General features: G+C 39.7%; 4 protein-coding genes and 1 long non-coding RNA gene across 5 annotated transcripts in view; 4 read left to right on the forward strand and 1 right to left on the reverse strand.

Moving 5' to 3' along the window:
• The window catches only part of LOC310663458, a 143,059-nt gene that overhangs the window by 79,107 nt on the left and 36,756 nt on the right, over positions 1-27,196 (reverse strand). The gene's annotated exons all lie outside the window — the stretch shown is intronic.
• Positions 280-2,154, forward strand: LOC310662561 (olfactory receptor 14A16-like; the record flags this gene model as incomplete). Its single annotated transcript, XM_083409499.1, has 2 exons — positions 280-319; positions 1,157-2,154. The coding sequence occupies 2 exons, from the start codon at positions 280-282 to the stop codon at positions 2,152-2,154; spliced, it is 1,038 nt and encodes a 345-aa protein (XP_083265625.1).
• LOC310662562 (uncharacterized protein) lies at positions 6,947-12,741 on the forward strand (the record flags this gene model as incomplete). Its single annotated transcript, XM_083409500.1, has 3 exons — positions 6,947-7,917; positions 11,423-11,460; positions 11,759-12,741. 3 exons carry the CDS (start codon positions 6,947-6,949, stop codon positions 12,739-12,741), a joined length of 1,992 nt encoding a protein of 663 aa, XP_083265626.1.
• LOC310662563 (olfactory receptor 14A16-like) lies at positions 17,401-19,274 on the forward strand (the record flags this gene model as incomplete). The annotated part of the gene is made up of 2 exons (XM_083409501.1): positions 17,401-17,440; positions 18,277-19,274. 2 exons carry the CDS (start codon positions 17,401-17,403, stop codon positions 19,272-19,274), a joined length of 1,038 nt encoding a protein of 345 aa, XP_083265627.1.
• LOC310662564 (olfactory receptor 14A16-like) lies at positions 24,297-25,283 on the forward strand (the record flags this gene model as incomplete). Its single annotated transcript, XM_083409502.1, has 1 exon — positions 24,297-25,283. The coding sequence occupies one exon, from the start codon at positions 24,297-24,299 to the stop codon at positions 25,281-25,283; it is 987 nt and encodes a 328-aa protein (XP_083265628.1).

Below are 27,196 nucleotides of genomic sequence, written 5' to 3' on the forward strand. Positions count from 1 at the left end.
TTCTATAGTGTATTGTGTAGAATCAGGAAACCTGCTTGTTGCGGTCTCTCCTGGAACTTATTGAGACTTGCATAGAATACCCAATGACCTGGTTTCCATGACATACTAAACCAAATATTATCTTGGGAAGACTGCACAAATGTTGAACCTCATGGAGAGGAGAGCACAGTAGCTTTACCCCTCCATGATACTTTTTACTGTCAGCTCAAGCTGCACCAAGTTTTGTTTCAGCATGTCATCCAAAACAGGACTAGCGGTTAGCCTCTCTCCTAACCAACCATGAACTTCAACCAAGAACAAACCTTCACTGCAGCTCCAAGTGAGTGAGGAGAGAGGTGAAGCACCTTTTCTTGTATAATGTATAATGAGGTAGCAAAAAGGTCTGGGGAGGAGCAAAGCAGTTTGAACCTATACATTTTACATCCATAACAATGTGGTTTGTGCATAGCATGCATTAAAGTTAAAAACATATAACAAAGATAAGAACAGTTGAAATCTGTAACTAAGAAGGAGTACTAAACATTAGGCCTAGAATTTAGAATATAGGATGAGTATGTGCCAAGTGTGTGAGACATGTGGAACTATTATCAGTGACTCTTGCCAAAGACCTCATTGAAAGAACAGGGATATTAGGAATCAAGCTTTTAACATATACATGACCCAGATTGTTATGGACATTGCATTTAATAGAATAAACTTGATTTTGAATCTGCATCATATAGGCAGCAAGTTATCCCCTTATATTTGAGAGTTACTTCAGTTTTGATGCTGAATTACAATATCAAAATACCTTTTGTAAAGATGGGAATTCTCTCAAGGTACATCTGTCCTCTGCATATTGCCATATACTAAGCGAGTATGGCAATAATGGCAGTAGGACTCCTGTGTTCCTCCTCTAGCAGTGGCAGCATTAAACTTCAAGAGCTTGAGAACATCTACTAGTTTTGAAACAGTGGGAAGTTTATTTTAAAATAATGATATATTATCTATATGGAGTTGAAGGCTATCTTCTCATTTAAATAAATATTTATTGTTTCTCCTTTCTGGTTCACTTCTTTCTTTTACCTTCAACATCCCAAAACCCTCTTCAAATGTAGTAAATATTTGTTATCACAAGAGGACTTAAACCAATGTTTATCTTTCTGTTTTCTTCCAGTGACAGGAAAATTTTTATTAATGAAGGAGAAAATAAGTAATGAATCCTCTGTCTCTGAATTTCTGCTCCTGGAGTTCTCAGCAATACGAGAACTGCAGATTCTACACTTCTCTCTGTTCCTGGCATTGTATCTGGCAACCGTATTTGGGAATCTTCTCATCATCTCTGCTGTAGCTTTTGACCACCACCTTCACACTCCCATGTACTTCTTTCTGATGAACTTGGCCATCCAGGACCTAGGGGCCGTTTCAGTCACCATCCCCAAATCCATCGTGAATTCTCTCATGAATACCAGACACATTTCTTACACTGGATGCGTTGCTCAAGTTCTTTTATTTGTTTTCTTCTTATCATCTGATATTTTCCTTCTTACACTCATGGCATATGATCGCTATGTTGCCATTTGCAATCCATTACAATATGAAATGGTGATGAACAAGGCAGCCTGTAAAGAAATGGTTGCTGGCGTGTGGGTCGCTGGCCTTCTGTATGCAGTCATGCACACGAGTGCAACTTTTGCAACCCCTTTCTGCTCCAACATTGTCAATCAGTTCTTTTGTGAGATCCCACAGTTACTTACACTTGCCTGCTCAAACTTCTACCTAATGGAAATTGGAGCTATAGTGGTGGGTATAATAGTTATGTTTGGATGTTTTGTCTTCATTGTTGTCACTTATGTGCACATCTTTACTGCAGTTCTGCAAATCCCTTCTGTACAGGGAAGGAAAAAGGCGTTCTCCACTTGCATACCTCACCTTGTTGTCTTCTCCGTATTTTGTTTCACAGGATCTTTTGCTTACCTTAGGCCTCCCTCTAAGACTCCATCTGATGGGGACTTTGCATTAACTGTGATGTATAGTCTTGTACCACCCATGTTCAACCCAATAATCTATAGCATGAGAAATAAGGAGATAAAAAATGCATTATCAAAACTGTTCGGTTTGAGGAAATCTTCTCTGTATATATTTTCTAGGCTTGTTCTGAAACGATGTAATTAAAGGGAGTTCCTGGAATATAGCATCATTTCAAGTTAATTTTCCTAATAGATTCAGATATTCAAACTCAACATCTGCCTTGTTTCAAATGGTCATCTTGCATTCCTTCAGCTCAGCTCTATCACACTTTTGCTTGTCAGATCTCATGGCATGTTGATAATCCATTTATGTATGTATGTTGAAGTTTATACCCCATTGTTCACTTGCATGGTTTTCAAAGTGGCCTATAGCAGGCTGAACACATCTCAGTAGCACTTAATCCTCTGGTTTATGGATAGTAACAGGTCATGTTTCCTGTCTACTCTGTCACCCCACATCATGCAAAGAGCCATTTTAACAGACTATTCAGGTTTTCAGAGGAGTGACAGCACCTAGATGAAAAGACAACACTGGTCTTGATAGACCTACATTGCCTCCCAGTACGTTTCTGAGCACAGTTCATAGTTTTGGCCCACCTGCTGCAGATCGGACGTTTCAGTCCACTGCAATTTCTGTTATAATAAAGCTTTCTTTTCCAGAGACCTTTGTGAAAAGTTTGTCATGCCCAGGGCCTTGGAAGTTGGGAATAGGCTCCAACCTCACAGGACAGCGGGCAGCAAACCGGTCAATTTAGACCTTCTATGCAGTATCCACAACAAGTTAAGACTTGTCTCTGGTTAAAGATCGAGGCGAGGCTCCTTTCAGTATTCCATTGCAGTTTTGGTGTACTGAGAGTTGGGGAAATTGTGTTGGAGGCAGCATGGGGTGGAGAGTCTGGAGGCTTATTGCTTCAGGAATTTTCCTTATCTGCTTTGGAGCTTGTTGTTAGAGTCAGGAGCTCTAAGACAGACCTAGTGGGCAGGGGTGCCACCATCAGGCTTCCGGTCACTGGTGAGGCAGGCCCTTGCCTAGGGCTCTTCATCCCCCTGGGGGCTGGCCCACTCCTAGAGCACTAAAACGGGTCCCTGTTAGCCAGGCATCAATTTGCTCATGTCGTGCGCCAGTTATTGCAGCCTGCGACTTGCCTACTGCCTAATTCCTTCCCAATAGGTGCTGCTACAAAGGCTGCACACTGGGGCCTGTCAGTGGACAGGATTATGAATAAGGTTTGTTGGAAGTCTGACGCTGACAAGGGTTACATCGCCAATGATGCCATTTGGATTGTTGTCCACAGCATCATGCACTGGGCTGGCAAGCGCGCTGACGAGTCTGGACTGGGGTGCCATCATGGCCTTCCTGCCCATGTGAACGTATCCTGGATGTCCAGATAGGGAATGCTTTGGGAGGAGTTCCCAAACCAAAAGATTGCATGTTCCTTTTTGCAAGGAAATGAAGCTCTTTTCTTTCCGAGTCACTTTTCGAGATCACTTTTACTTCTTTAATTTTTGTACTGCCAATGGATAGAGACTTGCTTGCTGTAAGGTTTGAAACTCTGTGAGTAAATATCTTCACATATTTGCCAAGCTAAGTGTCTATGATTTGTTCTAGCTGAAGTATTTTTACAGGGAATCCAGTTAAGTTTTAATGAGCTTGGAGAAATAACCATTGTGCTAACTCAATCAAAAGAATTCTGAAATAGTCACACTTGAGAGCTATTACCCCCCCCCCCCCCCGCAGGCATGGGCCGTAAGTTTGCATCACAGGTGCTTAAGAATTTTTTTCATGTTACTTCTAGTCTCAAAAAGTCCCACTCTAGTGGACAGGCAGAAAGTGAAGTAAAGATTATAAAGTATTGGGGGGGGGGGGGGACAGACGGATGGACAGATCGCTTCTCGGCCTTTTGGCTAAGATCAAGTGCAGACGGATGGACAGAACTTGGACTCAAAACAGATCCTTATTTGGCATCACAAAATTAATGTTTGGTTGGCCGATATTATCAAAGGCATAAGAGGTTGGTTGCAGGTGTGAAGGTATTGGTGGTGAGCTTTGGGCTCGCGTGGTGCTTAGGCATTGGAATAGTGTTGTGTGGGGGAGGAAAGGTGCAGCCATCACCTGCCCCTCCATGCTTAAGGGTATTTCGTTAAAGGAATCTGGGGATATGGATCTCATCCAAAGCCTGTGGAGCGGCTAGGGCCATGCCAAGATCCCTTCAGGAATCCAGGGGATGCTCAAGTTGATCCGCATCAGCAGGGCTCCCCCTACTGGTGGTTTACCCTTACAGACTTCCTGCAAGGCAGGCAGGAGTGTAGTCTGTTGTTGCCAATGCCTAAGCCAATACTGCTCACATTCTGTAACCAATAAAGTTGTGGCCTAAACTAACATTAACCTAAAATGCTGTGTCCTTGTGTCTTTATTTCTCTTGGGGGTGCCTTAGGGGCCTTGACACACAATTACAGGGCCACATCCTTAGAGCAGGGAAGCTCCCTTTTTGAGCTCTTGTTTCATAGAAAACTCAGGACCAGGCCACCATGTGTGTTAACACCTTAACTCTGATTTAACACAAGGTTTCCAGTCCCAGATACATAAGACAAAAATGATATTATGGAACAGGGTTATGAGCATAGGCTCCTCTGCAACCAAAGGTGAGGGTTGAATGCATGATGGTATCTCAGGGACACATAGGGATGTTGTTAATGAAGAACTAGCTCTCAGACAGTATAAAATACAGACCTCAGATGAGCATATATTAAAATGCAATAAACAGCATCTCCTCCAGATATCCTAAATGGGAGAACACAGTGGGTAAGGGGAAATTACTGTACATGGGGAACACTGAGCTAGTTATACCTCACACAACTATCAGAAATGAGTCTGAGAAGGTCCAGATGAAACAAGAAGGTTTCAGAAAGACTTATATGGCATTAACATCATCACTATTATTAGTATTAAATTATATGGTGGGTTTTTTTAGAAACAGGAACATAAATAAATCTAAGTGTCTGTGGTTTATTCTAGCTTAAATATTTTCATGAGCAATGTTTAAGGTGGAAGTTTACATACTTTGATGGATTTGTGTTGGACACCTGGGACCAAGGCTTAACAAACACTCCTGCTGCTTTTTGTGGGACTCCTGAGTCCAACCAACAAGGAACACAATTGCTGATTTGATTGAGGCTCTTGAGACCAAACTCTTGGAACACAACTGTAACAATAGTAATAAATTTCCACCCCATGGTAAACTCTTCATTCTGCAAGAGTATAGAAACATTTTCACTGCCTCAGAAGAAAAGGAGGAAGAAATTAAAAGAAAAAGAAAAAAAAGATCCATGGGTGGCTAGAAGAATACAGAACATCTTGAAGTGATAAAGGCATTTCATCTGGAAATTTATTTAAAGGAAAAGAGTGAGATGTTTCTATTTTTATAACTTTAGTGATACCTGTGTAGTTTTTGGAGGGTTAAAACAACTATTGTGTATTGTGTAAAATGTGAAATCCTGCTTGTTATGTGGTCTCTCCTGAAACCTATATAGACTGCACATAGAAAACCCAGTGGCCTGGTTTCCATGACAAGCTAAGCCAATTCTTAACTTAGTGAGACTTCACAAATGTGCAATGTCCTGGTAAGAAGATTACAGGAGCTTTGCTCCTCCGTGCTCCTTTTTACTGTCATCTTAAGCTACTCCAGGTTTTGACTTGCACACCATCCAAACCAGGACTAGTGGTTAGCCTCTCTCCTCACCAACCATGAGCTGCAACCAAGAACAAACCTTCACTGCAGCTCCTAGTGAGTTAGGAGAGAGTTTTAGCACTTTGCTTGTCTTGTCTTGTCAGAGTGTGGCAGCAAAAAGATCTGGGGAGCAGCAAAGCAGCTGGAAGCTTCTCTCCAAGAGTCTATACAGTTGTACATTTATAAGACTGTGGTCTGTCCACAGCGCACATTAAGGTTAAAAACCTAAAACAAAGATTAAAACACTTGAAACCTCTGTGGTCTGAACTAGGAAGGAGTTGCAAAGCATTGAGCCCAGAATACTGAATACATGCCTCCTGGGAAGTATGTGCTCTGTGTCTGAGCTATGTGGAACCACTACCAGTGATTCAGTCAAAGACCTCACTGATCAAATAGGGATGTTAGGAAACAAGCTGTTAAGGTATTGTAGACTCAAGTTGTGATGGGCATTGCACTGGAAATTAACACAAAAACCACAAATTTTAGTCTCCATTATATGGGCACCTAATCATCCTCCTATATTTAAGTATTACTGTAATTCTAAGTAATTATCAAAATGTGTGTTGTAAATAATATTCAATAAATATTTGTTCATAAATATTCAATAATGACCGCTCCCCACATTAAATGGGGGGGTGCCCTTTGTGTGGTCATGCGCAGCCCCCTGGGCCCTATGTGGCACCATCACCACAGGCTTGGCTTCGCCTCCCCCCAGGTGGGATACATGGAGGTCTCCGCCTACCTCAGTCCATTCTTTAATAAAATGTTTGTTAGCTTGATTTCTTATTTTTCCAGTACATTTTGCCACTTCTGCATAGTCCATAAGTTTTTGTATCCTTTCTCCTTTTGTCAATTCTTCTTTTTCTTTCAATTTTTGGGAAAATAACTCTCTTGCCGTTGTAGTAGCATACGTGAATAAATTTCAATGCTCTTTGGGTAGCTCTACCCCTATAATTCCCAGAAGAAAAAAGACTACTTAGCAGTAATTTATTTTAACATATATGGAGTTGAAAGCTAACATCTCCTTTAGATAAAGATTTATTATTACACTATTTTGTTCACTACTTTTAAAAATATCTATATCCCACAAAAATCATATCTGAAGCAGTATTGGATAACAAATATTGATTATTAGAAGAGGACTTAAACCTGTGCTTGTCTTCCTGTTTTCTTCTAGAAGCACCAGTCATTTTACTAATGAATGCAAAGATGGGCAATGAATCCTCTATCTCGGAATTTCTACTCCTGGAGTTTTCAGCTGTCCGGGAACTGCAGATTCTACACTTCTCTCTCTTCCTGGCATTGTATCTGGCAACTGTATTTGGGAATCTTCTCGTCATCTCTGCCATAGCTTTTGACCACCACCTTCACACTTCCATGTACTTCTTTCTGATGAACTTGGCCATACAGGACCTAGGGGCTGTTTCTGTCACCATCCCTAAATCGATGGCCAATTCCCTCATGAATATCAGACACATATCTTACGCTGGATGTATTGCTCAAGTTCTTTCATTTTCCTTTTTCTCATCATCTGATGTTTCCCTTCTTACAGTCATGGCATACGATCGCTATGTTGCCATTTGCCATCCATTGCAATATGAAATGGTGATGAACAGGGCAGCCTGCAAACAAATGGTTGCTGGTGTGTGGGTCTCTGGCTTTCTCAATGCAGCCATGCACACTAGTGCAACTTTTGTGACTCCTTTCTGCTCAAACATTGTCAATCAGTTCTTCTGTGAGATTCCACAGTTACTTACACTTGCCTGCTCTAACATATACCTAATGGAAATTGGAGCTATAGTAGTGAGTATAACATTTATGTCTGGATGTTTTGTCTTCATTGTTGTCACTTATGTACATATCTTTACTGTGGTTCTGAAAGTTCCTTCTGTTGAGGGAAGGAAAAAGGCCTTCTCCACTTGCATACCGCACCTTGTTGTCGTCTCCGTATTTTGTTTCACAGCAGCATTTGCTTATCTTAGGCCTCCCTCAAAAATTCCATCTAATGGGGACTTTGCAATTACTGTTATGTATACCATTGTACTACCCATGTTCAATCCAATAATTTACAGCATGAGAAATAAGGAGATTAAAAATGCTGTATCAAAGCTCTTGGGTGTGAAGCACTCTTCTATTAAAATCTTTTCCAGACTTATACTGAAATGGTTACACTTCTCTCTGTAGGTATAAGCATTGGGATCTGTGGAGATATCATGATCAGTTACAGTCTCTAGAAACATGTTGATATGCAGACTCAAAATCTGCCAGGTGTCACAAGGACATCCTGTGTTCCTCCAGCGTAGATGTACCATTAATAATGTTGCATCTCAGTTCACATAGCCTGTTAATCGTACATTTAGAGAGGGAATGTCTGTCATATAGTGCATGTGTACCCTTTCTGACCCAGTGCATTCATCTGGCAATCAGCTTTTCTGTGGATTGTCATTTCTTTTTATTTAAAGCTAAAGTGGCTTTTCCTACAGAAAGGAGAGAAAAAACCCCCACTCACATCCTTGGTTTCTAGCCATGGGAAAAGGAAAAATGCGGATAAACCCTTGTTTAGGAACTTCAGATGAGAAGGACCTGTTCTCATTGGATTTCGGGATTAGTTTTAGAGGGCTACCCAATTTGCTTCCTTGGGGCTAAGGAAAAAACCCTAGAAGGGGCTGTGGGATTCTTGCTAGGCAGTGACACAAATATCCATTTTAGTTGGGAAAAGTCTATCCTGAGACTAGTTTTAAACTAGTGTTTTGACTGGGATTTAAAAGTTCTGTTTAAAGAGTTTTTGCCTGAAACTATTGCGTCCCACTCAAGTAACATTTCTAAAATGAAGTGTTGTGCCTTAAGAGAGAGACTATTAAGTTTGAATCCACAATGAATGTAAATCTATAAAATTCTATCTTTGTTCCAGAAGTGCCTCCTCATTACTTTGAACCTTTGGTGGCAGATAAGTGGACACAGGGCATCCTTCCCATAAGTAAAACACCTGCCTGTTTTTTTACCGACAAAGAGTTAAAATGTCTCCAGTGTTGTTACTAGGGAGAGTTGTATCTTTTAGAAACCCAGGAAAGTGGTCATGTTTCCCACCTCCCATCTTTAGTGAGGGAATCTGACACAGTGGCCACTGACACAATTCTCATAATCTTAAAAAACAAAACCACATCCTTTTGGAAAATTGAGTTCCACACGGGGAAAGTAATTCTACACAGGAAATTGGGGGTAAGCTTCCCAGAACAGACAGAGTTCATCCTATTTGTGATAGCGTATGGGAATACAGAACCATTGCTTGGAGAAAAAACTAGTCATGCTCTGGGATTCACTGAAAGATGACACACAATTTGCCAATCAAAAGTCATTCACGTTGTACAGAGGTACCCTTATATTTTTGGAGGAATGGGCAAAGTGAACGATGTATATAAAATCTAAATACTATAGCCAAAAAGACAAGAGACACATGTTCCTTGCAAAATTCCTTTGGACCTCACAAGGCTGGAAGTACTCAAATGTATGGAATCTTTATGAATAAATGAAAAGAACTTCATGTTCTGCAGACATGGCATTCTAACATAATCTAAAGATTTGAACACAATATTCTGATTATGAATTGTCCATTGTTACCTCCAGAGTAGGCATAGGAACTGCTTTTATAATGGATGTTTTTTATAAAAAAAAAACCCAAAACCACCAAATGTTAACTTTTTAATTTATGTATTCATATGTCAGTCACTATATTTTACCCAGGGCAACCAAAGTGAACAGTGATACACATTAAATCTCACATAGATATGGAAACTCTGGAGACAAGTAGTATGTGCTACACGCCCTCTCACCAACCCCAAAAGCAACCACACACAAATAGAAGTAGAGGTGCTGGCCCTTGTATTTGAATGTAAAAAATCCACAAATTTATATTTGGATACCAATATTAGCAGAAGCAGATGAGAAACCCCATGTCTGCATTGCAAATGGTAGTTTCAAGGATACCCTTCCAACTATTCCCCCCCCCCGGTGAAATACTATAGTATTTCCTTAGAGTTATTATTATTATTTTACTACTTATTAGATTTAAAAACCAACCCTCATCACAAGCTCTCATGGCAGTTCACAAGATAAACACCTGGGTGAAATTTAGAGCATTGACCAAAACACAGCGGGGCGGGGGGAGAGAAGGTACGGGGAACACTGAGCCAGTCATACGTCATACAACTCAGTACCATGAAAATAAATAGAAACATTATTTAAATAAAAACATTATTTAAAACGAAAGAAAGAAATGAGTCTGAGAAAGTCCAGTTGAAACCAGAAGGTTCCAGACAGACTTATGTAGCAATATTATTATTTTAAATATTAGAAAGTGTGCTGTCTAAAAACTGGAACTTTTGTTTTGTTTTGTTTTTGACATACATTGATTATTTGTGTTAGACTCCTGGGGCTAAGTCTTTAGAAACACTGCTTTTATTTTAGTGGAACTCCTGAGTCCAATTTTCCAGAGACACAATAGCTAATTTGTTTTGGGCTCTTGAGACCAAACTCTGAGGAGTGCATTATATATGTGTGTGTGTGTGTGTGTGTGTGTGTGTGTGTGTATACACACACATATACACATATACATACACAGAGAGAGAGAGAGAGAGAGAGAGATTATAATTTTCCACTCCATGTTAAAAGCTTCATTCTGCAAGAGTATACCCATATGTTCAATGTTACAGAACAAAAGGATGGGGTGATTTTCTAAAATACAGATGAAAATGAAGTGATGAAGAACTTGCATCTGGAAATCTACTTTCTATTAAGGAAAAGAGTTAGATATTTACCAGTATGTTTATAACTTTTGTGATACCTGGGTAGTTTTCAGAGGACTAAACGCAGACAATACTTCTGTATTGTGTAGAATGGGAAAACGTGCTTGTTGTGGTTCCTGCAACTTATTTAGACTCACGTAGAATACCCAATGATCTGGCTTCCATGACATGCTAAACCAAATTTTATCTTAGGAAGACTGCACAAATATTGAATCTCATGGAGAGAAGAGTACAGTAGCTTTGCTCCTCCATGATGCTTTTTACGGTCAGCTCAAGCTACACCAAGTTTTGTTTTAGCCTATCATCCAAGCCAAGACTAGTGGTTAGACTCTTTCCTCACCAACCATGAATATTAACCAAGAAAAAAACTTCATTACCGCTCCAAGTGAGTGAGAAGGGAGCTGAAGAACCTTGCCTTGGCTTAGCATAATGTGGCAGCCAAAATATCTGGGTAAGCGCAAAGCAGTTGTAAGCCTATACATTTTACATGCAAAACAATGTGATTTGTCTGCAGCATGCATTAAGGTTGAAAACATATAACAAAGATAAAAATAGTTGAAACCTGTGTGATCTTAACTAAGAAGGAGTACTAAACATTAGGCCTAGAATACAAAATACAGTTGAATATGAGCCAAGTGTGTGAGTCTTATGGAACTATTATCCGTTACTCCAGCAAAAGACTCACTGAGTGAAGGGGGATATCAGGAATCAAGCTTTTAACATGTCCATGACCCAGATTGTTATGGACATTGGAATTTAATAGAAGAAACTTGATTTTGAATTTGCATCATACAGGCAGCAAGTTATATTTAAGAGTTACTTCAGTTTTGACCATGAATTACAATATCAAAATATGTTTTGTAAATATGGGGATTCTCTCAAGGTGCATCTGCCCTCAGCATATTTCCACATACAAAGCAAGTAAGGAAATGATGGCAGAAGGACTCCTGTGTTCCTCCTCTAGAATTCAATCAACATCAAGAACTTGTAAACACCACAATCTACTAGTTTTGAAACAGTAGTAGTTTTTTAAAAAAAAATAATGATATCTATATGGAATTGGAAGCTAAATTCTCATTTGAATAAAAAATAATTGTTTCTCCTTTTTTGTTCACTTCTTTCTTTTACCTTCAACATCCAAAAATCCTCTTCCAAAGTAGTAAATATTTGTTATAACTAGAGGACTTAAACCTATACTTATCTTCCTGTTTTCTTCTAGAAGCACCAATCATTTTAGTAATGAATGCAAAGATAGGCAATGAATCTGAATTTCTGCTCCTGGAGCTTTCAGCAATACGAGAACTGCAGATTCTACATTTCTCTCTGTTCCTGGCATTGTATCTGGCAACTGTATTTGGGAATCTTCTCATCATCTCTGCTGTAGCTTTTGACCACCACCTTCACACTCCCATGTACTTCTTTCTGATGAACTTGGCCATCCAGGACATAGGGGCTGTTTCAGTCACCATCCCCAAATCCATCGTGAATTCTCTCATGAATACCAGACACATTTCTTACACTGGATGCGTTGCTCAAGTTCTTTTGTTTCTTTTCTTCTTATCATCTGATACTTTCCTTCTTACAGTCATGGCATATGATCGCTATGTTGCCATTTGCAATCCATTACAATATGAAATGCTGATGAACAGGGCAGCCTGCAAACAAATGGTTGCTGGCGTGTGGGTTGCTGGAATTTTTACTGCAGTCATGCACACGAGTGCAACTTTTGCAACCCCTTTCTGCTCCAACATTGTCAATCAGTTCTTTTGTGAGATCCCACAGTTACTTATACTTGCCTGCTCAAACTTCTACCTAATGGAAATTGGAGCTACAGTGGTGAGTATAATAGTTGCGTCTGGATGTTCTGTCTTCATTGTTGTCACTTATGTGAACATCTTTACTGCAGTTCTGAAAATCCCTTCTGTACAGGGAAGGAAAAAGGCGTTCTCCACTTGCATACCTCACCTTGTTGTCTTCTCTGTATTTTGGTTCACTGCATGTTTTGCTTACCTTAGGCCTCCCTCTAAGACTCCATCTGATGGGGACTTTGCATTAACTGTGATGTATAGTCTTGTTCCACCCATGTTCAACCCAATAATCTATAGCATGAGAAATAAGGAGATCAAAAATGCTTTATCAAAACTGTTGGGTTTGAGGCAATCTTCTCTAGATATATCTTCCAGGATTGTTCTGAAAAGGTGAACTCTCTGTGTGTAAGAATAATTAAAGGGAGTTCCTGAAACACATCATCATTGCCAGTTACAGCTTCCAGATAAATTTAGCTATGCAGATTCAACATCTGCCCTGTGTCACATGGTCATCTTGCTTTTATGCAGCTCAGTTGGATCATTCACGCTTTTGCTTTTCAGATCACATGCCTTGTTGATGTACCCATTTATGTACTTACTTATAGCCCCCTGATCTGTTGCATGATTCTAAAAGTGGCCTACAGCAGGCTGAACACATTTCAGCAGACCTTAATCCTCTGATTTATGGATAGTAAGAGGCCATATTTCCTCTCTGCTCTGTCTCCCAACAGCATGCAAACAGTGATTTGAACAGAGTATTCAGGATTTCACGAAAGTGATGACACCTAGATGAACATATTGGGGCGGGGGGGGGGGGAGGAAGGAATTCACAGATTTACTGGAATGTGAATTAACATCTCAAGAAGAGAAGTACATGCAGTTTGGAGGCAGTCATAGAAACAAACACTGTCCTCTGATAAGGAAGTGTCACAGTGCTTGCAAAAATACAACCTACAAAATTATGTTGCCATCTAAGGCAGGATTAGAAAAAAATACAGGACAACGCAGAGACAGACTTTTGCATCACTACTGTAATAAAAACAGACCGGGTGCAAGGGAATGGACCACTCTCTTAGAGACAAATGTGAGGGTATAAGAGCTGGACACAGGAGCACAGGTAAATGTGATTGTGATGGACAGACCTTGAGTCAGCAACTAGTCAGAGTTGTTTAGAACAAAAGCCAATCTGGAGTCACAAATGCAGAATTTGACAGTTAAACAGATAGAGGGATTGCATATTGGCTAGAAAGGGATTGTATGTCATTTAGATAGGAACCTAGGGAGACATGGACATGCCTTGATTGGAATTAGGAATTAGTTAAACAGGGATTACCAATTTGATTCCCTGAGGGGGAATTAAAAAGTTCTAGATGGGGCTGTGAGATTGTTGCTAGGACAAATGCCAATTATAGGTGAAAACTGTCTAACCTAAGAAGAGGTTTCAGTAAGAATGCTGACTGAGGTTTTAAAGTTCTCTGTAAATAGTGTCTGCCTGAAACTAGATATTGTGCCTCACATAAATAAGCATGTCTAAAATGAAGTGTTGTGCCTTAAAAGAGTTATCATTAAACTGGAACCCAAATGAGTTTAAATACATTAAAAGTTTATTTTTCTTCCACGCCAGTAAAGTTAGCAAGAATGTATAAAGTGTTTAATAAATGTTGGAAATGTAAAGAAAAAGAAGGAACATTTTATCATATGTGGTGGGAATGTAAAAAGATGAAAGGCTTCTGGGAAATGATATATAATGAATTGAAAAAAATGTTGAAATATACATTTGTCAAGAAACTAGAGGCATTTTTGTTAGGAATGGTAGGAAATGAAATAAATAGAAAAGATTGTAAACTTTTTCTATATGCAGTAACAGCGGCAAGGATACTACTGGCCCAAAAATGGAAACAAGAAGAATTACCAACGATGGAAGAATGGAGAATGAAATTAATGGACTATGCAGAACTTGATAAATTAACAGGAAGGATCCGAAACCTACGGGATCATAGGTTCACCGAGGACTTTGGTAAATTTGTAGATTATTTGAAAAGTATATGTGATAAACAAACAACGTTTGTTGGTTTGCAAGAGGCTCTGTGAAAGAATAATATTAGAAATATTGTAAAAAAGGGAGTAGGGAAGGAGAAGGTTCTTTTTACTAAAAGGCAATATTAAATGAAGAAATGCGGAAGAAAGAATAAAAAGGGAGGATTCGCAGAAGAGCTGAGGGAAGTCCAAAAGATTGTATCTGTGGAAAATACTTGTGATGTACTTTTAATTTTGTATTGTAAAATGAATAAAAATATTTATTAAAAAAAGTTTATTTTTCTTCCTTCTCACTACTTTGAACCTCTGGGTTGGCAAGAAGGGGACACAGGGCATCCTTCACATACCTGTAAGTAGAACACCTGGCTGCAGTTTAAATAAACACACATTACCACAAAGATTTAAAACTGTTACTTGGGAAAGTTGAATTGTTTAAACACCTAGAAAATGAATCATGTTGTCCAGCTCTGATCTTTGGTGAGGGACTCTGACACAGAGATCACTGGCACAATCTTTCAAAATCTTAAAAATACAATAAAAAGCCTTGTCCTTTTAGAAAACAAAATAGAAGACAGGAAGTTCACATTGGGGAAGTAATTCCACACGAAGAATTCCTAGATCCAAAGCTTCCTAGATCCAACAGACATCAAGTTGCTAGGTAGGTGGAGTTAGCAGACTCCAAGCAGTCTCTGTCCCTCCACTCTGCTGCTTCCTGGAACAAGCTGCAGTTGTAGCATGGCTCCCAGCTGCAAAAGAGCCCAAGTGAACTGAATCTTCCCAAAATGTGATTTTACAGCCTGCATCTTTGCTAACTGAAAGATTGCATCTTCCTTTCTGTAATGAAACCAAGCTATTTTCCTTTTAAGTCATTTAGAACATTTTACTTCTTTGTTTTGTTTTGTTTTGTTTTGTTTACTTCCAATGGATGGAGATTTGCCTCCTGCAACTTTTGAAACTATGTGAGTAGATATCTTCACCTACTTGCTAAGCTAAAGTGTCTATCATTTATTATAGCTGAAGTATTTTCAGGGAAAATGTTTGTTTAAAGGTGGATGGTGGCAGATGCAAATCCAAGTATATTTTAATGTGCTTGGAGAAATAATAATAATAATAATAATAATAATAATAATAATAATAATAATAATAATTTTATTTTTATCCTGCCTTCCCCAGCCGAAGCCAGGCTCTGGGTGGCTAACAACAATAAAATAATACAAAAAAACAAAATTGTATCAACTCTACTATGAGAGTTTGAAGAACCTCCCTTCCAAACCTCTTTCTGCAACAAAATTACACAAAAATAGTCACAATTGAGAATCGAACTTGAGAGCTATCTTTTCCCAGGCATGGGATACCTCATATTTTCAGGAATGATAATGACCCTCAGACTGCATCACAAGTATTTAAGAAGTTTACTATATATATTTTTTCAATGTTGCCTCTAGTCCCACATACAGAGGCTTCAGTCTAGTGGGCTGGCAGAAATCAAAGTGAAAATTGCAAAGCATTTGCTGAAAAAAAGCCTATGACTAACACAGGTTCTTATTTGGCATTACTAAATTACAGGGAACATCGCCAGAAAAGGGAAGATCCCCTGCTGAGCTTCTGTTTCATGGAAAAGTCAGGACCAGACTACAATGTGCAAAGCACCTTAACTCTGACGTAGCACAAGGTGTTCAGTCTCAGTTACATAAGAGATTGAGACAAAAATAATATCACTGATCGCTTGACAACTAAAGGTGACCTCAGATAGGCAAGTATTGCAATGCAACAGAAAGCAACTCTTCTGGAGATCGAAAAGGAGAAGAAAGAATGGCAGAAGTGGGAGGAACACAGCAGAGGGGGGAAATGGAGTGGGTAATACTGAGCCAGTCGTACATCACACTATTCTCTGTATCATGAAACTAAATAAAAACGTTATTCAAAAAAGAAAGAAAGAAATAAGTGTAAGAAAGTCCAGTTGAAACCAGAGGTTCCATTAGCCAAGCACCCATTCCCACCACCCTTCTGAGAAATACTCCTCCCCACCCTCCCACTATATATGAGGGTCTGGTGACTTCTGTTTCAGAGTATCTGAAGAAGTGTTCATGCACACGAAAGCTTATATCCAGAATAACTTAGTTGGTTTCTAAGCTGCTACCGGACAATTTTTTTAAAAAGGAACTTTTTGGGTGGAAGGATTCTTTTAAAGACTGTTTTAGGACTTTTTTTTTTAAGGACTTGATTCTTTAAAAGGATTTTTTTGGGAAGGTTTTTTTTAATAATCTTTTTCAATATTTTTTTATTTCGATTATGGCAGACCAACACAGCTACCTACCTAATTCTAGAAGGTTCTAGAGAGACTATTTGTGTTAGAATCATGTGGCCAAGTCTTTAGAAACATTGCTTTAATTTTTGTGGGACTCCTGAGTTCAAGCTTCCAGGGACACACTTGATCATTTGTGTTGGGCTCTTGAGACCAAACTCTGAGGAGCGTGTTTGTGTGTGTGTGTACACATGTTATAATTTTCCACCCCATGGTAAAAGCTTCATTCTGCATGAGTATACAGATAGGTTCACTGTTCCAGAAGAAAAGGATGGGATGATTTTTTATTCTATTTTTAAAAAGATGAAAATAAAGTGATGAAGAAATTGCATCTGGAAATCAACTTTCCATTAAGGAAAAAAGTAAGATATTTAAATGTTTATAACTTTAGTGATACCTGTGTAGTTTTCAGAGGAGTAAACACAGACAATATTTCTATAGTGTATAGAGTAGAATCAGGAAACCTGTTTGTTGCGGTCTCTCCTGGAACTTATTGAGACTCACATAGATACCCAATGACCTGGTTTCCATGACATACTAAACCAAATATTATCTTGGGAAGACTGCACAAATGTTGAACCTCATGGAGAGGAGAGCACAGTAGCTTTACCCCTCCATGATACTTTTTACTGTCAGCTCAAGCTGCACCAAGTTTTGTTTCAGCATGTCATCCAAAACAGGACTAGCGGTTAGCCTCTCTCCTAACCAACCATGAACTTCAACCAAGAACAAACCTTCACTGCAGCTCCAAGTGAGTGAGGAGAGAGGTGAAGCACCTTTTCTTGTATAATGTATAATGAGGTAGCAAAAAGGTCTGGGGAGGAGCAAAGCAGTTTGAACCTATACATTTTACATGCATAACAATGTGGTTTGTGCATAGCATGCATTAAAGTTAAAAACATATAACAAAGATAAGAACAGTTGAAATCTGTAACTAAGAAGGAGTACTAAACATTAGGCCTAGAATTTAGAATATAGGTGAGTATGTGCCAAGTGTGTGAGACATGTGGAACTATTATCAGTGACTCTTGCCAAAGACCTCATTGAAAGAACAGGGATATTAGGAATCAAGCTTTTAACATATACATGACCCAGATTGTTATGGACATTGCATTTAATAGAATAAACTTGATTTTGAATCTGCATCATATAGGCAGCAAGTTATCCCCTTATATTTGAGAGTTACTTCAGTTTTGATGCTGAATTACAATATCAAAATACCTTTTGTAAAGATGGGAATTCTCTCAAGGTACATCTGTCCTCTGCATATTGCCATATACTAAGCGAGTATGGCAATAATGGCAGTAGGACTCCTGTGTTCCTCCTCTAGCAGTGGCAGCATTAAACTTCAAGAGCTTGAGAACATCTACTAGTTTTGAAACAGTGGGAAGTTTATTTTAAAATAATGATATATTATCTATATGGAGTTGAAGGCTATCTTCTCATTTAAATAAATATTTATTGTTTCTCCTTTTTGGTTCACTTCTTTCTTTTACCTTCAACATCCCAAAACCCTCTTCAAATGTAGTAAATATTTGTTATCACAAGAGGACTTAAACCAATGTTTATCTTTCTGTTTTCTTCCAGTGACAGGAAAATTTTTATTAATGAAGGAGAAAATAAGTAATGAATCCTCTGTCTCTGAATTTCTGCTCCTGGAGTTCTCAGCAATACGAGAACTGCAGATTCTACACTTCTCACTGTTCCTGGCATTGTATCTGGCAACTGTATTTGGGAATCTTCTCATCATCTCTGCTGTAGCTTTTGACCACCACCTTCACACTCCCATGTACTTCTTTCTGATGAACTTGGCCATCCAGGACCTAGGGGCTGTTTCAGTCACCATCCCCAAATCCATCGTGAATTCTCTCATGAATACCAGACACATTTCTTACACTGGATGCGTTGCTCAAGTTCTTTTATTTGTTTTCTTCTTATCATCTGATATTTTCCTTCTTACAGTCATGGCATATGATCGCTATGTTGCCATTTGCAATCCATTACAATATGAAATGGTGATGAACAAGGCAGCCTGTAAAGAAATGGTTGCTGGCGTGTGGGTCGCTGGCCTTCTGTATGCAGTCATGCACACAAGTGCAACTTTTGCAACCCCTTTCTGCTCCAACATTGTCAATCAGTTCTTTTGTGAGATCCCACAGTTACTTACACTTGCCTGCTCAAACTTCTACCTAATGGAAATTGGAGCTATAGTGGTGAGTATAATAGTTATGTTTGGATGTTTTGTCTTCATTGTTGTCACTTATGTGAACATCTTTACTGCAGTTCTGAAAATCCCTTCTGTACAGGGAAGGAAAAAGGCGTTCTCCACTTGCATACCTCACCTGGTTGTCTTCTCCGTATTTTGTTTCACAGGATCTTTTGCTTACCTTAGGCCTCCCTCTAAGACTCCATCTGATGGGGACTTTGCATTAACTGTGATGTATAGTCTTGTACCACCCATGTTCAACCCAATAATCTATAGCATGAGAAATAAGGAGATAAAAAATGCATTATCAAAACTGTTCGGTTTGAGGAAATCTTCTCTGTATATATTTTCTAGGCTTGTTCTGAAAAGATGTAATTAAAGGGAGTTCCTGGAATATAGCATCATTTCAAGTTAAATTTTCCTAATAGATTCAGATATTCAAACTCAACATCTGCCTTGTTTCAAATGGTCATTTTGCATTCCTTCAGCTCAGCTCTATCACACTTTTGCTCGTCAGATCTCATGGCATGTTGATAATCCATTTATGTATGTATGTTGAAGTTTATACCCCATTGTTCACTTGCATGGTTTTCAAAGTGGCCTATAGCAGGCTGAACACATCTCAGTAGCACTTAATCCTCTGGTTTATGGATAGTAACAGGTCATGTTTCCTGTCTACTCTGTCACCCCACATCATGCAAAGAGCCATTTTAACAGACTATTCAGGTTTTCAGAGGAGTGACAGCACCTAGATGAAAAGACAACACTGGTCTTGATAGACCTACATTGCCTCCCAGTACGTTTCTGAGCACAGTTCATAGTTTTGGCCCACCTGCTGCAGGTCGGACGTTTCAGTCCACTGCAATCTCTGTTATAATAAAGCTTTCTTTCCCAGAGACCTTTGTGAAAAGTTTGTCATGCCCAGGGCCTTGGAAGTTGGGAATAGGCTCCAACCTCACAGGACAGCGGGCAGCAAACCGGTCAATTTAGACCTTCTATGCAGTATCCGCAACAAGTTAAGACTTGTCTCTGGTTAAAGATCGAGGCAAGGCTCCTTTCAGTATTCCATTGCAGTTTTGGTGTACTGGGAGTTGGGGGCAGCATGGGGTGGAGAGTCTGGAGGCTTATTGCTTCAGGACTTTTCCTTATCTGCTTTGGAGCTTGTTGTTAGAGTCAGGAGCTCTAAGACAGACCTAGTGGGCAGGGGTGCCACCATCAGGCTTCCGGTCACTGGTGAGGCAGGCCCTTGCCTAGGGCTCTTCATCCCCCTGGGGGCTGGCCCACTCCTAGAGCACTAAAATGGGTCCCTGTTAGCCAGGCATCAATTTGCTCATGTCGTGCGCCAGTTATTGCAGCCTGCGACTTGCCTACTGCCTAATTCCTTTCCAATAGGTGCTGCTACAAAGGCTGCACACTGGGGCCTGTCAGTGGACAGGATTATGAATAAGGTTTGTTGGAAGTCTGACGCTGACAAGGGTTACATCGCCAATGATGCCATTTGGATTGTTGTCCACAGCATCATGCACTGGGCTGGCAAGCGCGCTGACGAGTCTGGACTCGGGTGCCATCATGGCCTTCCTGCCCATGTGAACGTATCCTGGATGTCCAGATAGGGAATGCTTTGGGAGGAGTTCCCAAACCAAAAGATTGCATGTTCCTTTTTGCAAGGAAATGAAGCTCTTTTCTTTCCGAGTGACTTTTCGAGATCACTTTTACTTCTTTAATTTTTGTACTGCCAATGGATAGAGACTTGCTTGCTGTAAGGTTTGAAACTCTCTGAGTAAATATCTTCACATATTTGCCAAGCTAAGTGTCTATGATTTGTTCTAGCTGAAGTATTTTTACAGGGAATCCAGTTAAGTTTTAATGAGCTTGGAGAAATAACCATTGTGCTAACTCAATCAAAAGAATTCTGAAATAGTCACACTTGAGAGCTATTACCCCCCCCCCCCCCAGGCATGGGCCGTAAGTTTGCATCACAGGTGCTTAAGAATTTTTTTCATGTTACTTCTAGTCTCAAAAAGTCCCACTCTAGTGGACAGGCAGAAAGTGAAGTAAAGATTATAAAGTATTGGGGGGGGGGGGGGCAGACGGATGGACAGATCGCTTCTCGGCCTTTTGGCTAAGATCAAGTGCAGACGGATGGACAGAACTTGGACTCAAAACAGATCCTTATTTGGCATCACAAAATTAATGTTTGGTTGGCCGATATTATCAAAGGCATAAGAGGTTGGTTGCAGGTGTGAAGGTATTGATGGTGAGCTTTGGGCTCGCGTGGTGCTTAGGCATTGGAATAGTGTTGTGTGGGGGAGGGAAGGTGCAGCCATCACCTGCCCTTCCATCCTTAAGGGTATTTCGTTAAAGAAATCTGGGGATATGGATCTCATCCAAAGCCTGTGGAGTGGCTAGGGCCATGCCAAGATCCCTTCAGGATTCCAGGGGATGCTCAAGTTGATCCGCATCAGCAGGGCTCCCCCTACTGGTGGTTTACCCTTACAGACTTCCTGCAAGGCAGGCAGGAGTGTAGTCTGTTGTTGCCAATGCCTAAGCCAATACCGCTCACATTCTGTAACCAATAAAGTTGTGGCCTAAACTAACATTAACCTAAAATGCTGTGTCCTTTTTGTGACCTTGGGGGTGCCTTAGGGGCCTTGACACACAATTACAGGGCCACATCCTTAGAGCAGGGAAGCTCCCTTTTTGAGCTCTTGTTTCATAGAAAACTCAGGATCAGGCCACCATGCGTGTTAACACCTTAACTCTGACTTAACACAAGGTGTCCAGTCCCAGATACATAAGATACTGAGAGAAAAATGATATTATGGAACAGGGTTATGAGCACAGACTCCTCTGCAACCAAAGGTGAGGGTTGAATGCATGATGGTATCTCAGGGACACATAGGGATGTTGTTAATGAAGAACTAGCTCTCAGACAGTATAAAATACAGACCTCAGATGAGCATATATTAAAATGCAATAAACAGCATCTCCTCTAGATATCCTAAATGGGAGAACACAGTGGGTAAGGGGAAATTACTGTACATGGGGAACACTGAGCTAGTTATACCTCACACAACTATCAGAAATGAGTATGTGAAGGTCCAGTTGAAACAAGAAGGTTTCAGAAAGACTTATATGGCATTAACATCATCACTATTATTAGTATTAAATTATATGGTGGTTTTTGTTAGAAACAGGAACATAAATAAATCTAAGTGTCTGTGGTTTATTCTAGCTTAAATATTTTCATGAGCAATGTTTAAGGTGGAAGTTTACATACTTTGATGGATTTGTGTTGGACACCTGGGACCAAGGTTTAACAAACACTCCTGCTGCTTTTTGTGGGACTCCTGAGTCCAACCAACAAGGAACACAATTGCTGATTTGATTGAGGCTCTTGAGACCAAACTCTTGGAACACAACTGTAACAATAGTAATAAATTTCCACCCCATGGTAAACTCTTCATTCTGCAAGAGTATAGAAACATTTTCACTGCCTCAGAAGAAAAGGAGGAAAAAATTAAAAGAAAAAGAAAAAAAGGATCCATGGGTGGCTAGAAGAATACAGAACATCTTGAAGTGATAAAGGCATTTCATCTGGAAATTTATTTAAAGGAAAAGAGTGAGATGTTTCTATTTTTATAACTTTAGTGATACCTGTGTAGTTTTTGGAGGGTTAAATCAACTATTGTGTATTGTGTAGAATGTGAAATCCTGCTTGTTATGTGGTCTCTCCTGAAACCTATATAGACGGCACATAGAAAACCCAGTGACCTGGTTTCCATGACAAGCTAAGCCCATTCTTAACTTAGTGAGACTTCACAAATGTGCAATGTCCTGGTAAGAAGATTACAGGAGCTTTGCTCCTCCGTGCTCCTTTTTACTGTCATCTTAAGCTACTCCAGGTTTTGACTTGCACACCATCCAAACCAGGACTAGTGGTTAGCCTCTCACCTCACCAACCATGAGCTGCAACCAAGAACAAACCTTCACTGCAGCTCCTAGTGAGTTAGGAGAGAGTTTTAGCACTTTGCTTGTCTTGTCTTGTCAGAGTGTGGCAGCAAAAAGATCTGGGGAGCAGCAAAGCAGCTGGAAGCTTCTCTCCAAGAGTCTATACAGTTGTACATTTATAAGACTGTGGTCTGTCCACAGCACACATTAAGGTTAAAAACATAAAACAAACATTAAAACACTTGAAACCTCTGTGGTCTCAACTAGGAAGGAGTTGCAAAGCATTGAGCCCAGAATACTGAATACATGCCTCCTGGGAAGTATGTGCTCTGTGTCTGGGCCATGTGGAACCACTACCAGTGATTCAGTCAAAGACCTCACTGATCATACAGGGATGTTAGGAAACAAGCTGTTAAGGTATTGTAGACTCAAGTTGTGATGGGCATTGCACTGGAAATTAACACAAAAACCACAAATTTTAGTCTCCATTATATGGGCACCTAATCATCCTCCTATATTTAATTATTACTGTAATTCTAAGTAATTATCAAAATATGTGTTGTAAATATGGAGATGATGGCAAGAGGCATCTCCCCTCTCCACATTGTTTCTGCAGACTTCCACATAGACAGAAAATATGCCAAAGATGGACATAGAACTACAGAAGTGGCAACATCCACCCCACTCAATCACAATTAGCCAAAAGAGGCCTGGGGTGATCGTGATGCCACTCTGGCGTAAAGGGCATCACTCCCCCCATACCAGGGGTGGGGGAACTGTGTTGTAGATCCAGTTTGTGAGCAGCACCATCAACTAGTTTTGAAACAGCAGTAGTTTATTTTTTTTTATTTATGGTTGTCAGTTATATACATTTCAATAGTTTTATAAAATTTTTATCATTTCAAAACTCGAGACATTCCATGGTTCCTTAATTTTTATTTTTATTTTCATTTCCAGCATATTCTAAATTATCTTAACGGATTCTTTCATTCATCTACTTTAATTATATACTCTTATGAAACTGCAGCTTAGTACAACAATTTGTTCATAAATATTCAATAATGACCACTCCCCACATTAAATGGGGGGGGGTGCCCTTTGTGTGGTCATGTGCAGCCCCCTGGACCCTATGTGGCACCATCACCACAGGCTTGGCTTCGCCTCCCCCCAGGTGGGATACCTGGAGGTCTCCGCCTACCTCAGTCCATTTTTTAATAAAATGTTTGTTAGCTTGATTTCTTATTTTTCCAGTACATTTTGCCACTTCTGCATAGTCCATAAGTTTTTGTATCCATTCTTCTTTTGTCGATTCTTCTTTTTCTTTCAATTTTTGGGCAAATAACTTTATTGCCGTTGTAGTAGCATACATGAATAATATTGATTATTAGAAGAGGACTTAAACCTGTGCTTGTCTTCCTGTTTTCTTCTAGAAGCACCGGTCATTTTAGTAATGAATGCAAAGATAGGCAATGAATCCTCTATCTCGGAATTTCTACTCCTGGAGTTTTCAGCTGTACGGGAACTGCAGATTCTACACTTCTCTCTGTTCCTGGTATTGTACATGGTAGTTGTATTTGGGAATCTTCTCATCATCTCTGCCATAGCTTTTGACCACCATCTTCACACTCCCATGTACTTCTTTCTGATGAACTTGGCCATACAGGATATAGGAGCTGTTTCTGTCACCATCCCTAAATCGATGGCCAATTCCCTCATGAATATCAGACACATATCTTACGCTGGATGTATTGCTCAAGTTCTTTCATTTTTCTTTTTCTCATCGTCTGATGTTTCCCTTCTTACAGTCATGGCATACGATCGCTATGTTGCCATTTGCAATCCATTACAATATGAAATGGTGATGAACAGGGCAGCCTGCAAACAAATGGTTGCTGGTGTGTGGGTCTCTGGCTTTCTCAATGCAGCCATGCACACTAGTGCAACTTTTGTGACTCCTTTCTGCTCAAACATTGTCAATCAGTTCTTCTGTGAGATTCCACAGTTACTTACACTTGCCTGCTCAAACTTCTACCTAATGGAAATTGGAGCTATACTAGTGAGTGTCATACTTATGTCTGGATGTTTTGTCTTCATTGTTGTCACTTATGTACATATCTTTACTGTGGTTCTGAAAGTTCCTTCTGTTGAGGGAAGGAAAAAGGCCTTCTCCACTTGCATACCTCACCTTGTTGTCTTCTCCGTATTTTGTTTCACAGCAGCATTTGCTTATCTTAGGCCTCCCTCAAAAATTCCATCTAATGGGGACTTTGCAATAACTGTGATGTATACCATTGTACCACCCATGTTCAATCCAATGATTTACAGCATGAGAAATAAGGAGATTAAAAATGCTGTATCAAAGCTCTTGGGTGTGAAGCACTCTTCTAATAATATCTTTTCCAGACTTATACTGAAACGGTTACACTTCTCACTGTAGGTATAAGCATTGGGATCTGTGGAGATATCATGATCAGTTACAGCCTCTAGAAACATGTTGATATGCAGACTCAAAATCTGCCAGGTGTCACAAGGACATCTTGTGTTCCTCCAGCGTAGATGTACCATTAATAATGTTGCATCTCAGTTCACATAGCCTGTTAATCGTACATTTAGAGAGGGAACGTCTGTCATATAGTGCATGTGTACCCTTTCTGACCCAGTGCATTCATCTGGCAATCAGCTTTTCTGTGGATTGTCATTTCTTTTTATTTAAAGCTAAAGTGGCTTTTCCTACAGAAAGGAGAGAAAAAAACCCAGTCACATCCTTGGTTTCTAGCCATGGGAAAAGGAAAAATGTGGATAAACCCTTGTTTAGGAACTTCAGATGAGAAGGACATGTTCTAATTGGATTTCGGGATTAGTTTTAGAGGGCTACCCAATTTGCTTCCTTGGGGCTAAGGAAAAAACCCTAGAAGGGGCTGTGGGATTCTTGCTAGGCAGTGACACAAATATCCATTTTAGTTGGAAAAAGTCTATCCTGAGACTAGTTTTAAACTAGTGTTTTGACTGGGGTTTAAAAGTTCTGTTTAAAGAGTTTTTGCCTGAAACTATTGCGTCCCACTCAAGTAACATTTCTAAAATGAAGTGTTGTGCCTTAAGAGAGTGATTATTAAGTTTGAATCCTCAATGAATGTAAATCTATAAAATTCTATCTTTGTTCCAGAAGTGCCTCCTCATTACTTTGAACCTTTGGTGGCAGATAAGTGGACACAGGGCATCCTTCCCATAAGAAGAACACCTGCCTGTTTTTTTACCGACAAAGAGTTAAAATGTCTCCAGTGTTGTTACTAGGGAGAGTTGTATCTTTTAGAAACCCAGGAAAGTGGTCATGTTTCCCACCTCCCATCTTTAGTGAGGGAATCTGACACAGTGGCCACTGACACAATTTCTCATAATCTTAAAAAACAAAACCAAATCCTTTTGGAAAATGTAAGAATTGAGTTTCACACAGGGAAAGTAATTCTACACAGGAAATTGGGGGTCAGCTTCCCAGAACAGACAGAGTTCATCCTATTTGTGATAGCGTATGGGAATACAGAACCATTGCTTGGAGAAAAAACTAGTCATGCTCTGGGATTCACTGAAAGATGACACACAATTTGCCAATCAAAAGACATTCACGTTGAACAGAGGTACCCTTATATTTTTGGAGGAATGGGCAAAGTGAACGATGTATATAAAATCTAAATACTATAGCCAAAAAGACAAGAGACACATGTTCCTTGCAAAATTCCTTTGGACCTCACAAGGCTGGAAGTACTCAAATGTATGGAATCTTTATGAATAAATGAAAAGAACTTCATGTTCTGCAGACATGGCATTCTAACATAATCTAAAGATTTGAACACAATATTCTGATTATGAATTGTCCATTGTTACCTCCAGAGTAGGCATAGGAACTGCTTTTATAATGGATTTTTTTTATAAAAAAAAAACCCCAAAACCACCAAATGTTAACTTTTTAATTTATGTATTCATATGTCAGTCACTATATTTTACCCAGGGCAACCAAAGTCAACAGTGATACACATTAAATCTCACATAGATATGGAAACTCTGGAGACAAGTAGTATGTGCTACACACCCTCTCACCAACCCCAAAAGCAACCACACACAAATAGAAGTAGAGGTGCTGGCCCTTGTATTTGAATGTAAAAAATCCACAAATTTATATTTGGATACCAATATTAGCAGAAGCAGATGAGAAACCCCATGTCTGCATTGCAAATGGCAGTTTCAAGGATACCCTTCCAACTATTTCCCCCCCCCCCCCCCGGGTGAAATACTATAGTATTTCCTTAGAGTTATTATTATTATTTTACTACTTATTAGATTTAAAAACCAACCTTC

Source organism: Podarcis tiliguerta (assembly GCF_965153285.1).
Source record: "Podarcis tiliguerta genome assembly, chromosome: 13".
NCBI lineage: Eukaryota > Metazoa > Chordata > Lepidosauria > Squamata > Lacertidae > Podarcis > Podarcis tiliguerta.